Raw genomic sequence first — 15,550 nt, forward strand, 5'->3', positions numbered from 1 at the left:
ACTGATTAAGATGCATACCACATTTCGAAATTTCCTTGACTACATGTCATACCTCTCTCTCTCTGTCTTTGTTTCCTGTCTCTTTGTAGCTTCAACTAACATAGAGGCCCCAAAAATTGTATTACTTCTTATAGAGATGCAGAAACCTAAAGCTGCCGGATTGCTCGATGCCAATACAGTGGCAGCTTTTTGTCTCTGGCTGTGTTCATTTGATAATCCTTGATGATAGCCACCGACTAAGCTTCTCCTCGTATCAGCTCCAAATATGGCCGCCTGCCAGGAAACACTTTCTCCGGCACAGAAACAATCTGATAATTGGAAGTTGGTCAAAGACTTTTTGTTTTATTAACTTTCATCAGGGTAGAACAAGGAGTTTTCCAGTTGATATGAGGATTTGATCCCTTCTTATGTTTCTTATCTTATCCATTCATGACTTGTGAAGCAGTGCAGACTGAGCAAAAGTCTCATCAGTCTGAAGGGTTTTTCATTTAGCCAAATACAGTTTCTGCACAGCTTCTGCACAAAATACAACAAACACATAGTGTATGTTTTCTAAATGCATGTACTCTATCAACCCGCGGAGAATTTCGGTTGAGCAAAAACAGACATGATACATGTTTCTTGTATTTTTAGCCATGACTGTTGGAAACCTGAGCATGGAACATGGCCGAGGGTAGCTGTGCCCACTGTGCTCTGCTTCTCCATGTCTCCCATCCTTAACCAGGGTAGGCTTAATGAGGAGGGTACTGGCATGCCTGTGTTCATCTTTGTTTGGTAGATGTTAGAAAGGATAGGTGCTAATTAGGAACTATTCCATTACCCCATCAGGAACTACCCATCCCATCATCATCACATTTCCCAGGTAATTTGAGCCTGTAGAGATATGATGCAGCACTGTCATTGCCCACTTGTTGCTATTAGGTCTATCTGAACATACTTCTTCATACATTTTATGCATTTTGGCGAGTGTGGTTTGTGCAACTGGTGCAACTCAGCCTGGTTTGGCTTCAGTGTTGACATGTGTGTTTGAGGAAGTGGCCCCCTTCCCATCCTCAATACCCACACTCAACCCCCCAGTGTTTTCATTCTCCTCAGTCACATAGCATAAAGACCACAGCCTCTTTCTTCTTCACTGAGGCAAAACTGAGCTCAATGCTGGTTTATTGTGTGGACAAGCAGAAGCTCCTTGCATTGTTCTCTTTGCACATTTTGCTTTTTTCATGCTCAATTGCAGGTACAGTCCAGTTTCAAGAGTATAAATATCAATACATTTATACTTTCTCAGACATGTATCATCCCAAGTATTGAATAATGCCTGTTACATAAAACTGCTAATTATTTCTTTATATAACTGACCGAGTAAAGTTCCCTCACTCCTTAGCAGAGTTCTTTAGCAGAGTTAGGTCAACAGGGCCGCTGTCAGCATGACCAGTGGTGCAAGACTAAAGAGAGACAACCCTCTCTAACCTCCTGATCCAAAGAATCCACTGACCATGACCCATTTCACATCAAAAGTCGCAGGTCACCAGTCTCGTCTCACTAATGGATAAGACATTAGGGCGCTGTTGTAAAAAAAACATTCAGATTATGCACCAGAACTCATAATCTTAAATATCTCTGAAGCAGCCAATATCAAGTGACCAAAAGAGAGCTGACAGCTTTCGTTTGAGGGATTACATGAGTCATGAGATAGTACGGATTAAGGACAGGATCGGTCATATTGTTTGTGGATCAGTGGTTTTGGATGATTCATGTTGATGTGTTTTGTTCAGATGTGTTTTTTATGAGCACCGCCTCTCTCACAGATGAAAGAAGTTTTTAAATCAAGGTCATAAAGTGTTGCAGGCACAAATCAAATAATTCATTGATAATATGTACTGAATATCCTGGAGCTTTTTTTTATCATAGACTAATATGTGATAGCGTTTAGAAGCCTGTGTTTGCAGTCACCCTTTAAGGACACTAATGGAACAAAAAGAAGCCTCACTGCTCTCTCTGCCCTGCTCACACTTTACCTTGTATGAGAAGGAGAGTGACAGACAGCTTCACAAGAGGCCAGCTCATTAAAGAAATAAAAAAGCATTTTTCCATAAGCACACCATGCATATCTATGTTCATCCGTGTCTGACTGGGGGTTGAGAACTCTGACTAAAAAGGTGGTGAAAAACGCAAATGAAGAGAGAGTTGTTAGGAGAGATGGAAAGTGAATGAGAATCAGAGAAAATAAAAAGGGAAGAAACTTCTTGAGGCCCAGCTCTGGTATTAAGTTATCACGTTACCCTCACAAAATGAAAAAGCCCCTTTAATTTCTTTTATCCCTAAGCCAAGGGAGGATTGCAGTTAATGCCTCAGTGGCTCCTAACATGAGAAAATAGATTGTTTCCTCACAGCAGTGTGCAGTGGAGTTGTCTTTTAAATAAAGTGTCTTGAATTAAACTTCTTTCTCTTCCTTTAGGTGGAAACAAACTAAAGCCTCAGCCATTCCGGCTCAATTGGGCCTGGATCTCTCTGGAGAGGGAATACTACTTAGTGGATGAGGATGCCAAATTCCTGGAGGTGACACTCAAACGTAGAGGATACCTGGGGGAAACCTCCTTCATCAGTAAGTGTTAACTTGATTTACAGATGTATACAGGACATTGTATGTTTATGGATTAAGTTTCAGATATTTAGCTTAAGTCATACCATTTTTTCAATTGAGTAAGAATCTGAATATCTCCATAGCATTTCTGTTACCTGGCACAAAAAAGATATGATAGAGGACACTATACAACATGCCCTTATTAAACTGACATTTTAACAAAGAATTATTGCCCCATTAACTGTTCCCTAAGATGGTATTCTCTTATTGCCATGCAGTTTTAAAGGCCAGCTCTGTCATAAAACCTAAACATAACCCTCTCATTTAACCCACTGTTTAAAGCTTTAAGGATTTCCTCAGTTCACCCCTGTGGTTAAACCGAAGGAAACTTATATATCAGCACCTCACAAACAACCTAGTATTGTTCTAATTGGCATAAATATTTTGTTGTCTTGTTTGAAAGACACTCCATTTCCTGTCTAGTCTGATAAAGAGGTCTGTCTGAGAGTATATATAACCTTTTGTAGTTTAGGTCAAAAAGAAATGTCAACATGCTGGTCTGTTTAGCTGTATAAGACACTTGCATGCTACAGATTTATGACAACATATGATACCATGTGTGCTTCTGTCTTTGAAGATGCATGAGGCATGCACAGGAACAAACACAGCAATAAATAACAATACAGATGAAGGTTTTAACCAAACTTTATAAACCAAAGCAGTCTGTTTTTATATTGTTTTTTTTTACATCAAGAAGCTGTCCACCATACCTATATGTAAATCTTGACATTGTATTGTTTGGATAGGATACTTCTATACTTAAATAATGGAGAGGCGCAGGCATAAAAAGGTGCTTTCAAAAATCCCTTTCTTTTAGGTATTGCCACCAAGGATGGCACAGCTGAGAAAGACAAAGACTTCCGCGGTAAATCCCAAAAGCAGGTCCAGTTCAACCCTGGCCAGACCACAGCAACCTGGAGGGTGAAGATCTTCACAGACCAGGAGTTTGAGACCTCAGAGACGTTTGAGATACAGCTGTCAGACCCAGTCATGGCTGTGCTGGAGTTTCCTGACACTGCAATAGTGGAGATAGTGGACCCCGGAGATGGTAATATATATATATATATATATTTGAATATTGACTGATTGTATTTGTTATGTATAACTGCTCATCGTCTTTGTTTCTCATCCGCAACAGAGTCGAAGGTGTTCATTCCTCAAGCAGAATTCAAAATTGAGGAAGATGTCGGGGAGTTGTTGGTGCCAGTCCACCGCTCAGGAGATGCCAGCCAGGAACTTATGGTTGTTTGTTACACTCAGCAAGGTGATACAAACCTGTCTGTAATTATTGTCAGGGTTAAATATGTTTTATGACAGTTAAAATGTAATATGCAATGCAAGAACCCTTTTTCCTTGGGCTTCAATATTTTAGTCATCTCTACAATGTACTGTATGACTGCACTTTTTTATTTAAACATGACATTAGATACTGCCTTTATTTCATTTGAACTATTTTAAAATAATACTCTATTATTAAAACATTATGATTTTGTGCCTATAATCTTATTACATTTCATTTGCTGAATCCTATTGCTTCATCCTGTTAGCACCCTGACACAGATCAGTAAAGTTTTCTGTCATGTCCTTTCTCTAATCCCATAATTGTTTAGCCACGGCCACCGGCACTATACCCAGCACTGTCCTGTCCTACTCCGATTACATCACCCGACCCGAGGACCACACCAGCGTGCTGCGCTTCGACAAGGATGAGCGTGAGAAACTCTGTCGCATCATCATCATCGATGACTCCCTGTATGAGGAGGAAGAGAGTTTCAATGTCAGCCTCAGCATGCCAATGGGAGGCCAATTGGGCGCCAATTTCCCAAGTGCCAAAGTCACCATCTTGGCAGACAGCGATGATGGTGAGTGAAGCAGTCTGTGAAACTCAACATTGATAATGGAATTCAATCATTGGGCTTGTTCTGTCACTTTTCTCACTCTCATAAAAGGCGAGAAGGGGTAGATCTTTTCTTAAGATTTATAAGTGTAGTAGGCTATACAGATGCCACTCAGTGCAGGCAAGTGAGCAATGAGGTGATTTTGTAACTGATTTACTTCATTAATATGCAACATTGCATTGATTCAGCCAATGTCAAATAACATTGATATTTGCAAAACAGTCTTTTTAGTGACTTCTGCGTGTTCTTTTTCTTGACTTGGATTCATAGGTTATTTGAAGAACGGAATCATGTACTGTAGTTACAGCACTACTGAAGCTCATGGTGGGAGATGTGGGCTTTCCTGTTGCTTAGTTCCCTTTTGATACTCTACTTTTCCATTTTGGTGTCTGCACATTATTAATCCACCAAAAGTGCTCAGACAGTATCATAACCACAGTCGCCAAAACAAAAGCCCTGGATTATTCACTTGCCTTAATGGCTTTACACTGTTTTGAAAGTCCTTACTTTTCCCATGCCTAACTTCTCTATTTACACACTTCATTTATCCTCCACACTCTGTCTTTCTATGTCTGTGTCAGAAACAAGATAACAATAGACAGGTGTTAAGAGGTAGAATAACAGCCTCTGTGGATGCTATGTAACACTACTGTAGCCTGTCTGACAGATAAAAGGACTTTAAACTTCACTCTGCTCCGTGGGCGACCTCATTGGCATTCAAAACAGCTCAGGGGAAACAGAGGGCATCCCTTTGTCTGCAGGGACCAAAAGGCAGGTGGTGGAGATAGAGGGACTATTGTGCAGGGAATCCAAATTACTGACATGTTTTCAGTGCTATGTTTCCCTTCTCAGTTAAATATATTAGACTTTCTGCATTTCTATTTTTAATTGGAGGCTTGACAAATAGCTGCCATCAAATTCCTGCAATCCTTTCTTCTCTTACTTTTGCGACCAGGGATACCAGACCAATTTTCCTCCTGCTTCTCCCTCTTCACATTTTTCCTCTATCTCTGCAACCATTTACCAAGGCTAATTTCCTGCACTTGCTTGTTGTAGTGACATGGTGCACGAATCCCCCCCTGTGCAATTTGGAACTGAAGTACAATTGAACTTTATGTATAAATAATCAGCGTGCATTCCCAGACATGCAGAGAGACAAGAGCAGACTCCTCAGTGTAAACCTCTATTGTGGTTCTACTTCTTGGTGGGTCTTGAAGTAACACCCCGACATAAATCTGATTCAGAGTGTCTATGTGTATGTTATTGTATGTGTGTGTGTGTAAAACCATCTGCCTGCCTGAGTAAACTTGTGGCTTGGACTCTCGCCAGCACCAAGCCTCTATTGTTACTGTATTTGTCTGGCTCTTCCACCCACTGATCTTTAAGGTTGCCATGTTGGCACTCATTTCCCCCATGCAACCCCCCTCTCACTCCCACTGGTACTAAATAGCTGGCTCCAAAACTGAAAGGTATTGAAAGTTTGCCAATCTTTCCCTTAGCATCAGTTGTCTGTTGCAGCATCAGTTAACTTTGTCGACCAGATGACTGTATTTCTCACCTAATTTAAAAATTTCAAACACAAATAATTGCGAGCCATGTTATTGGAAAAATGATGTGTTCCAGCAAGATGTTAAAAGAACATTTAAATACACTAAATTATATACAGGGTGTCCACAAAGTCTCTTTACAATTTAAAAAAATCATTACAAAAGCAAATGATGAGATATTTTAATTAGATGTATCAAACAAAGATACAGGACATCAACGACCTGAAGCAAAAGATCACTGATGCCATTGCCACCATGGATGAGGCTATGTTACAGCAAACATGGCAAGAAATCGAGTATCGTCTTGATGTGTTTCGTGCAACTAATGGTGACCATATAGAGGTGTATTAGATGACTAAATTTCCACGGATGTGTCTATTCATTTGCTTTTGTAAAACACTTGTTTGTGTCAATTGTAAAGACACTTTATGGACACCCTGTATATGTAAATGACATTGTGACATGACTGTGTTTATTTAATTTTATTTTAGAGTTTAAAGCAAGAAGTGTATCTAAATTTTTGCAGACACACCACAAATAGAGAGTCATAAAGTCAGCCTCCTCAACATTATAAAAGTTAATGTGATTATCACCTTCAGGATTGTAAGGTCTTGCAGTGGCAGTACTGATTTTCTCTTTTTTGGCCCAGCTAAGACTTCATTGTCTTAGTTTAACGTGTTTTCATGACAACATTAGTTAATTAGCACTAAACACAAAGTGGCAATGAATATCATTAGCATTTAGTCATTAACCAAATTATTAGACAAATTAATGTTCTGTGAATGGCACAGTTGTCACATTTAAGAGGTCACAAACGTTTATACAATTACCTTATGGAAAACATAAATGTAAAGTTCTTGGCAATCCATCCAATGGTTGTGCAGACATTTCACTCAAAACTACAAGACTCAACTTAAAGGTGGCACCAGGGGGAAAGTCAGCATGTAGAAAATTTCATGGCAATCCATCCAGTAATTGTATATGTTCCAGCCTGAGCCAAAGTGGTGGACCTACTGACCAGCAGACATTGCCATCTATAGAGCCTTTTAGCTGAAGGCCAGCACTATCTGTTGATCTCTAAGAGCACTGGCTGGACAGAATGTGATGAAAATACGTTTTATACAGAAGTGAAGAGAGATGAATTGACAACGTGTTCCCGGGGTCTGAATTCTTGCCCTCTGCATTTGCAAAGTGCAGGGTTGCCTCTCTGTCTCTTCCACCTCCCTCTCTACACACCATTTATCAGGTGCTCTATCATCAGAAACTGGGAACATCCCCTCATTCATGCATCATTCTGTGTGCACACACAAGCACACACCTTATTCTTCAGGTGTATTCTCAACCCTTTGGCACTGAGTTCAGACATAGCTGTCTGGCTTTAGATAAGTGGGGGAGGAAGGCTGAAGGAGGACAGGATAAGAGGGATGACAGTTTTCTTCCTGTGCTGAGTAAAAAATGAGGGAGTTTACAAAGCTTTTCGTACCAATTTGTACCTGAATCTGTTCACAAAGCAGCAAGATATTCAGTCTAAGTATACTTAGACCAAAAACATCCCAATGTCCATGCTGGATTACAGTAAAAGTATGTGCTGCTCTGTCCTTGGAGAGAAGATTCTTGTTCTGACAAGATAAAAATACAATATCTACATTATGACAAATCTTTGCCAGTTACTTTAGCATTCATTTTCAATTAAGAGAGTACTGAGTTTAGAGAATTTTGAAACTGTACCATGTCTCAATTTAAACATTGTAATTTCCTATTATTACAAAATCCCACAGAGCCCTCGCTGTATTTTGGGGAACCTGAGTATGTCGTGGATGAGAGTTCAGGCTATGTTGAGGTGAAGGTGTGGAGGACAGGGACTGACCTCTCCAAGACAGCTACTGTCACCGTCCGCTCCAGGAAGAGTGAACCCGTCTCTGCAGAAGGTAGACTAGTAGTTTGGAAAAAACATAAGCATTCAGTCGTGATGTTGTATATAAGACAATAACAGCTGCTAACTTAATTTCATCTCTGTCTTCCAGCTGGACTCGATTATGTTGGCATTAGTCGCAACCTGGACTTTGCCCCTGGAGTGACAATGCAGACATTTAGGGTGACCATCCTGGATGACCTGGGTCAGCCGGAGCTGGAGGGGCCTGAGACCTTTGATCTTGTGCTACGGATGCCCATGAATGCTGTGCTGGGGGAGCCCAGCAAGACCACCATCACCATCAATGATACCATCACTGACTGTAAGAATTTTTTATGGTCACGAGTGCAACATTTTTAATGTGTATTCTTGATTTGAGTTGACTCTAGAAAACATTACATAAAAAGAGCAGACTGCGCTAAGTGGAACTATCTTGTAACCAATTGATTTTTGTCTTTACAGTGCCAAAGGTTCAGTTTAAGGATGGCAAGTACAAGGTGGATGAGTCTGATGGGGAGGTGAAAGCTATAGTTTACCGCAGTGGAGACATTAACCTCATATCCACGGTGCGCTGTTACACCCGCCAGGGCTCTGCTGAGGTGATGATGGACTACAATGAAAGGCCTAATACTGATGCATCAATCATCACTTTCCTACCAGGTGAGACAAACCCTCCTCCTTATTGCCCAATATCATTTGTTATATGTCCACTACACCTTGCAGCACTTATCGATGAATGTTAACCATTCTTCTTAAGGTGAGACTGAGAAACCCTGTGTGATAAGTCTGGTGGACGACTCCATTCATGAAGATGATGAGGAGTTTCGTCTGGTCCTGGGAAGCCCAAAGAGCAAGTCTCCATATGGAGCTTCTATTGGGGAGCAGAAGGAAGCACTGGTCACCATCTCAGATGACAAAGACAGTATGTGCTTTATTTTATATTATTAGAAATGTTTTTAATTACCCCTGATTTATACATATATATATATATATATATATATATATATATGTTCATAGATTTTTGCCCAGTGTCTCACTCCACTTTGCTTCCTCTTCTAGAGTCAATCATCCGTTTCTCTGAGATCAAGTACAGTGTGCGTGAACCCCAGGTGAAAGGGGATGTGGCAATAGTGAAGATTCCCATCCTGCGTGTTGGAGACTCCTCAAAGGTCTCAGTTGTGCGAGTGCACACTAAAGATGGCTCTGCAACATCAGGAGAGGACTACAACCCGCTGTCTGAGGGTAAGACCCTGGCTTATAAACATATCACGGAGGTGTTTATGTTTGTGATTATTGCTCACTTCATTGTCTATGTGACTTAGATGTGGAGTTCAAGGAAGGTGAAAAGGAACATTTTGTGGAGATTGAGATCCTGTATGACGGTCAGAGAGAGATGAGAGAGGCCTTCACTGTACACATGAAACCTGATGAGAACATGGTGGCTGAAATACAGGTGAGACAAAGGCCACACACAAACAAATATAAACCAGGCGCAGGTCATACGTGTACACGTACAGTACTGCATATCTACACACGTGATCATGCGCCCTGTCATGTCAGCCTGTGTTAAAATAGCCAGGCAGCAGCTGGCATTGCTGTCAGCACGCCTGAACCACAGTGTCTTATAAAAAGCTTTTCCCTCTGGAATGAGATGCTGAGGGGAATGTCCCACCAGAGCCAAACAGTAGATGAACCTAAAAACAGAACTGCGACATTCTACCCATGTACTTTACATCAGGCATGTACCCCTCACATGACAGTAATAGGTTACCTCTGACTAAATTGTTTTGTGCTTTTATCACTGATGAAAGAAAGAGTAATTGAACTATAAAGCATTCTGAGAGCACATTCCTCCACCGTGAATTAATTATTCTAATAACAGAAAATGCATCTACAGCTGCCTCAAAAGGTGATAAATAAACAGGTTGATGTTTGGAGAATACTTAAATCCAGGCTGGGAATGTTAGGGATTTGTACAAGAATCAAATGTGCTAAATGTTTAAGTTAATCAAATCACTCAATGAAAATGTTGCTGTAATTGCATGTGTTTAAGTGTTAAGGCAGTCACAGCCTACAAGAATATACCAAATCCAAAATTTAATGAAAATCGAATGCCTTCTGTTAAAGAAATTGTAATATTGGTATGAGATTTTTTTAAACTTTGTACCGACACTTTCTTTGTCGCTACAAAGGTAGACTTGGTAATTTTTTTGAAGTTGGCAACAAGCAAATGATGACCTCCTTCTTTTTCCTAGATGAACAAGGCCATTGTCTACATTGAGGAGATGGACAGCGTGGCAGATGTTACCTTCCCTGCTGTGCCCAATGTGGTTTCCCTGCTCATGTATGATGACATGGCTAAAACCAAACACAAGCCCCATCCATCCAATGGATACCCTGTTGTGTGTGTGACGGTAAGTGGAGTGCTGCTTTTTCCACACTGTGATCAAACGTAATGTAGGGTTTGGTTCTGTTTCAGTTCTTTAAAATGATTGGCATAATTTTAAAACAATTTAAAGTGAATATGCACAGTACATTCAGTCACCATGTGTCTTGCCCTCTCTTGCAGGCCTGTAACCCTAAGTACCATGACTTTGACAAAACCGGTTCCATCTGCTCTGCGGAGAACATCAATGACACTCTTACGCAGTACCGCTGGTTGGTCAGCGCTCCTACCGGGTCAGATGGAGTGACCAGTCCCATGAGAGAGGTAGACACTAATACTTTCTTCACCAACACCAAGTCCATCAGTTTGGATTCAATCTACTTCCAAGCTGGCTCCAGGGTTCAGTGTGCAGCTAGGGCCTTCAATGCCAATGGAGATGCGGGTCTGGAGCTGTTGAGCCCCATTTCTGTGATCAGCAAAGAGGAAGGTGAGTGGATGGCAGATAGGACTGAAGATGACAGTAGTATCTGGCTCAAAATAGACTAATACACCCTATTGACTTTCTTCTTGAATCGTTGCAGGTATGTGCCAGCCTCGTATTGCAGGCACTGTAGGAGCTGAGCCTTTCTCTGCTAAGATCCGCTACACAGGCCCAGATGACCCTGACTTCCCCAACCTCATCAAACTGACTGTCAACATGCCTCACATGGATGGTGAGCAGTAAAAATAATTGCATCTTTTGTATATGGACATTATAGTATATTAATATAGACACAGATTCACACAGATCTTTTTGTTTTCTCTCAACAGGCATGTTGCCAGTGATCTCAACAAGACCTCTGTCCAACTTTGAGCTTACCCTGAGCCCTGATGGCACGCGTGTGGGCAACCACCGCTGTTCCAACTTGCTGGACTTCAATGAGATCCAAACCAGCCATGGCTTCATCACTGATGCCACAAAGAACCCTGAGATCATTGGCGAGACTTCGCCCTACCAATACAATGCTATCATGCGCTCATCCAACTCACTGCGCTTCTACAGGAACCTCAACTTAGAGGCCTGCCTGTGGGAGTTCACCACCTATTACGACATGTCAGAGCTTCTGAATGACTGTGGAGGCTCCATAGGCACTGACGGACAGGTGGGACATTCATAAAAGCAAAAACTATGGAAATGTTGTGCAAAATCAGTTCACTGCAATGTAATCACTGCAATCAGTGGTTTCACATTAAAAAAATACCTTTGACATGGAAATTTGTAAATAGTCAGCTGTCTTGACAGTGCTAACATCTGAAAATAGAGTCCAAAATGGAGGAAGCTAGCTTATTCAATTACACAACTTCTTCACTGTGTTGCACCATAGACTTTTATTTAACCCTCTTCTGTTGAGAGTATAAACTGTTCTGCAGAAGAGGAATGGTAGAGGTATGGACATTTATGAAATAGGATTCGATGGTACCACGGCATAAAAACCTCTTTTCCGAATAAGCTGTTTGAACTTATTGTCCTGTTAGATGATGATGATGTAAAATCCTAAAAAACAAAATGGAAGGGGGAAGTAAACAGCCCAGCACAGAAAAAAAGAAAGACGCTTGCCCCTGGCTGTCTAGCTTGCCAGCAACAGTAGTTAATCAACTGACTATTCACTGTTACCAAGCTCCTAGAACCACACATTTTTGCAAGGACATGCTGATTTATCTGTTCCACTTTATGGTGTGACCAAGTCTGATATAGACAATATCTGTTTTCTCATTTATTAAGGTGCTGAATCTGGTCCAGTCCTATGTCACCCTGCGTGTTCCTCTGTTTGTGTCCTACGTCTTCCACTCTCCTGTGGCTGTGGGAGGCTGGCAGCACTTTGACTTGCAGTCTGAGCTCAAACTTACCTTTGTGTATGATACAGCTATTCTGTGGCAGGACGGCATCGGCAGCCCACCTGAGTCTGAGCTACAAGGTACATTGTCAGACCAATACTGCTCCCTGCTGGTGTGCACAGGAGAGAAAAAAATATACTGTATTGTATTTGTGAAATATAATCAATCTTATCTGTTTTAATAGGAGCCATGTACCCCACCAGTATGCGTATAAATGAGGAGGGTCGTCTGGTGGTCAACTTCAAGACTGAGGCTCGCTTCAGGGGACAGTTTGTTATGTCTCATCCAGGTATGGGAGTGGCATTCATGCACACACACACCCTAAACCCATCTAAGTGTGGTCATTCTATACAAGCAGTCTCCTATTGGATTACGCTGTGGCCCACATCCTCCCCACATCTATTTCTGGAGTTCCACATTAAGGGTCCTTCCTGTGTGAAAGTGCCAGAGGTCATTTCAGCAAATGTCAAAATGACCCCGCCATGTTTACAGTTAGGAAGCAAGTGGCACAAACAATATATAAGGTTGCTTCATACATACGAGGGTTGACACCATTACAAGTTTTTAGAAAATGCAGCTTTAAGGATTTATGGCTGTGCACATTTGTTTTCAGGGACTAGTGTGTCATCCATGGTGATGTGTGCTGACCACCCCGGGTTGACGTTTACTCTTGCCTTGGTCAGGACTGAGCCTACATACAACCAGCCCATGCAACAATGGAGTTTTGTCTCAGACTTTGCTGTGAGTCATGCTGTCTGATGTGTCTAAAGTATCCACAAACTTCATAAACAACAGTATAACAGTTTCTATGTGTCTGTTTGACCTGTAGGTGCGTGACTACTCTGGGACCTACACAGTGAAGTTGACCCCCTGCATTGCATCCCCTAATGCAGAGTTCAGCATCCCTCCTGTCTGCCACCCAAGAGAACCTCTTACTTTTGACATGGACATTCGCTTCCAGCAGGTTAGCCTCAATCTCCTGACAAAAATCTCCTAGTAATATTTAGCTCTGGGTTCACATAGAAATCATCCAAAGCAAGATCACGCATAAAGAGTACACTGCAAAAAGTTAATTACAGCGATCATTTAGGATATCAAATCAGGAAATATTTTAAAGATCCTAATATAAAACAAACCAGAATTACAGTTGATTTGATTTGGAGAAAAGTTTCATTTTCTCACACAATAGCAGATTTTTTGGTTCTCTTTGCAGTTTCATAAACACCCCAAACCTTCATATGTTCTGTGTATGGTAACCCTTGCTCTGTCCGCCAGGTGAGTGACCCAGTGGCAGCTGAGTTTAGCCTCAACACTCAGATGTTCCTGTTGTCCAAGAGGGAGTTATGGTTATCTGATGGCTCCATGGGCTTTGGAGAGGGGACTGATGCTGCTTTTTCTGACGGTACTACAACACTGCCACCTAATGGATTTTAGTAAACATTACAGCTGAGGACAATGACCCTTAGGGAATCTCATGTCTAAGTTTTGTCTGTCCTCTGCTTCAGGTTCAATGATTTATGGTCGTGTGATGGTGGATCCAGTCCAGAACCTCGGTGACTCCTTCTCTTGCAGCATTGAAAAAGTCTTCCTCTGCACTGGAGCAGATGGCTACGTTCCCAAATATAACCCCACTAACAAGGAGTATGGCTGCCTGGCAGATGCTCCCTCTCTGCTTTACAGATTCAAGATTCTGGTAAGAACCTGTGAATTCACAAACAGTCTACTTCTAAGATTTATTGAAGCAAAATTAAGATGAAGAACTCATCTGTATGTGTCGTTGTGCAGGACAAGGCCCAACCAGAGACCCAGGTCACAGCATTTGGTGATGTTGGTTTTAAGGCCACACTGGCCCAAGATACACCTGGAGCTTTGCCTTTGGTCAGACAGCCTGGATCAGATGGCTTCACACTCTCTTCATCTCCGCTCTTCCAGGTATTAATATTTCTTACAATGTATCCATGTATTGAAGTCATACATAAACACAGAAGGAAAACATTTCATATGTTTGTTCTCCAGGTGGCTGCTGGTCGAGAATGGTTCATGCACACTATCTACACTGTCCGCTCCAGAGAAAACGCTAACCGCAACATTGGCAAGCGTAGTGTGGAGTACCTTCAGCACAGCCTGTCATCTGTTGAAGAACCCCAGATCAACATGGCAACTAATCGCCACCGCCGTGCTGCCCCTGCTCTCCCTGGCCCTGCTCTGACCGAGGATATTGGTGTTGAAAACAATCGGGGTACCAACATCCAGCACATTGCCCTGGACCGAACAGACCGCATGGTGGTCAGCCAGCGCCAGCCCTGGTCTCCCAACCGTGATCGTGACCCCCTCTTGGAGCGCCCTCTGTTGGAGAGTTCTGGTAGAGACCCAGCTGACACCTCTACTCTTCCCATGTTAGTGGGGCTTGCAGGTCTGATCCTCCTCATCTGCCTCATTGCCACCATTGTTATTCTGCTATTGAGGCGCAAAAGGAGAGAAAAGAAGACCAATTTCCCCCCTTACGCCACCTCGTCTTCTTCTGCCTACATTGGCTACAGCCAAGGCCCAGCAAGCATGTGGAGCAGTTCAGACAACTCTGAGGTCTAGATGTTGGCCTCCCTCCACCTTAAGATCGGTCTCCTATTAAAAAGACTATGATAGTCTCTTCCACCACTGTGCCTTCATCGCCCAACTTGTGTAGCACTGAATAAAGCCCAGTACAACCTATGGACAGCACAGTCAGTGCTTAGAGCCTACATGCAGAGAATGCATGTTTTCTGATCTCTGATGTTGGGTAGTTCTTGCTGTAATGTACTGTAGGGTTTTGCCTTTGGGTGTAAGTAGAAGCCCCTTCAAATATTTACCTGCTTCATTGGTTGCAAAGTTGTAAAATATCCCTTTTTATCCAATGTTTGCAAACGCATGAAAAGCCCAATTTAGAAAATGCCATTTGATCACCTCAGGCAACCTTGTTTAAATTTCATGAAAGAAAAGAATTTCCTAGTTTACGAAGTTTTTTTTATCACTGTAATTCACTGTGTTCATTATTTTGTTGTGGAGAGTAGAGTACAATGGACTGAATGTTAGTTGAAGCTGACCTTAATGAATGATAATGTGATTAAATGATTTTTATTGTTGCTATTTTACTGTTGTGCTTAGGAAAGCCTGCAGTATACCCACCCAATGTTTGAGTAACATTATCAATATGGTGTAATTGAAAGGGATTGTAAATGTTGTCATTTTAGTTTTTGAGAATGCAGAAATTTCAATTTTAAATATTTTTGCAGGTCAATGTGGCTGAAACCAGAT

At 41.7% G+C, this 15,550-nt stretch overlaps 1 protein-coding gene across 1 annotated transcript in view; it reads left to right on the plus strand.

Moving 5' to 3' along the window:
- Positions 1 to 14,918, plus strand: part of frem3 (Fras1 related extracellular matrix 3) — a 28,484-nt gene extending 13,566 nt beyond the window's left edge. The window contains exons 3-24 of the mRNA XM_053340757.1: positions 2,456 to 2,602; positions 3,459 to 3,689; positions 3,780 to 3,905; positions 4,252 to 4,503; positions 7,865 to 8,014; positions 8,111 to 8,320; positions 8,461 to 8,658; positions 8,756 to 8,920; positions 9,058 to 9,240; positions 9,321 to 9,451; positions 10,254 to 10,412; positions 10,568 to 10,871; positions 10,966 to 11,097; positions 11,195 to 11,526; positions 12,147 to 12,339; positions 12,444 to 12,548; positions 12,873 to 13,000; positions 13,089 to 13,223; positions 13,535 to 13,661; positions 13,765 to 13,952; positions 14,045 to 14,191; positions 14,276 to 14,918. Coding sequence (XP_053196732.1) covers positions 2,456 to 2,602; positions 3,459 to 3,689; positions 3,780 to 3,905; positions 4,252 to 4,503; positions 7,865 to 8,014; positions 8,111 to 8,320; positions 8,461 to 8,658; positions 8,756 to 8,920; positions 9,058 to 9,240; positions 9,321 to 9,451; positions 10,254 to 10,412; positions 10,568 to 10,871; positions 10,966 to 11,097; positions 11,195 to 11,526; positions 12,147 to 12,339; positions 12,444 to 12,548; positions 12,873 to 13,000; positions 13,089 to 13,223; positions 13,535 to 13,661; positions 13,765 to 13,952; positions 14,045 to 14,191; positions 14,276 to 14,848 — 4,316 coding nt within the window. The 3' untranslated portion in view covers positions 14,849 to 14,918. The remainder of the gene's footprint in view (positions 1 to 2,455; positions 2,603 to 3,458; positions 3,690 to 3,779; positions 3,906 to 4,251; positions 4,504 to 7,864; positions 8,015 to 8,110; positions 8,321 to 8,460; positions 8,659 to 8,755; positions 8,921 to 9,057; positions 9,241 to 9,320; positions 9,452 to 10,253; positions 10,413 to 10,567; positions 10,872 to 10,965; positions 11,098 to 11,194; positions 11,527 to 12,146; positions 12,340 to 12,443; positions 12,549 to 12,872; positions 13,001 to 13,088; positions 13,224 to 13,534; positions 13,662 to 13,764; positions 13,953 to 14,044; positions 14,192 to 14,275) is intronic.
- Positions 14,919 to 15,550: the final 632 nt, after the last annotated feature.

This window comes from Scomber japonicus, chromosome 2, assembly GCF_027409825.1.
Source record: "Scomber japonicus isolate fScoJap1 chromosome 2, fScoJap1.pri, whole genome shotgun sequence".
NCBI classification, from domain to species: Eukaryota; Metazoa; Chordata; class Actinopteri; order Scombriformes; family Scombridae; genus Scomber; species Scomber japonicus.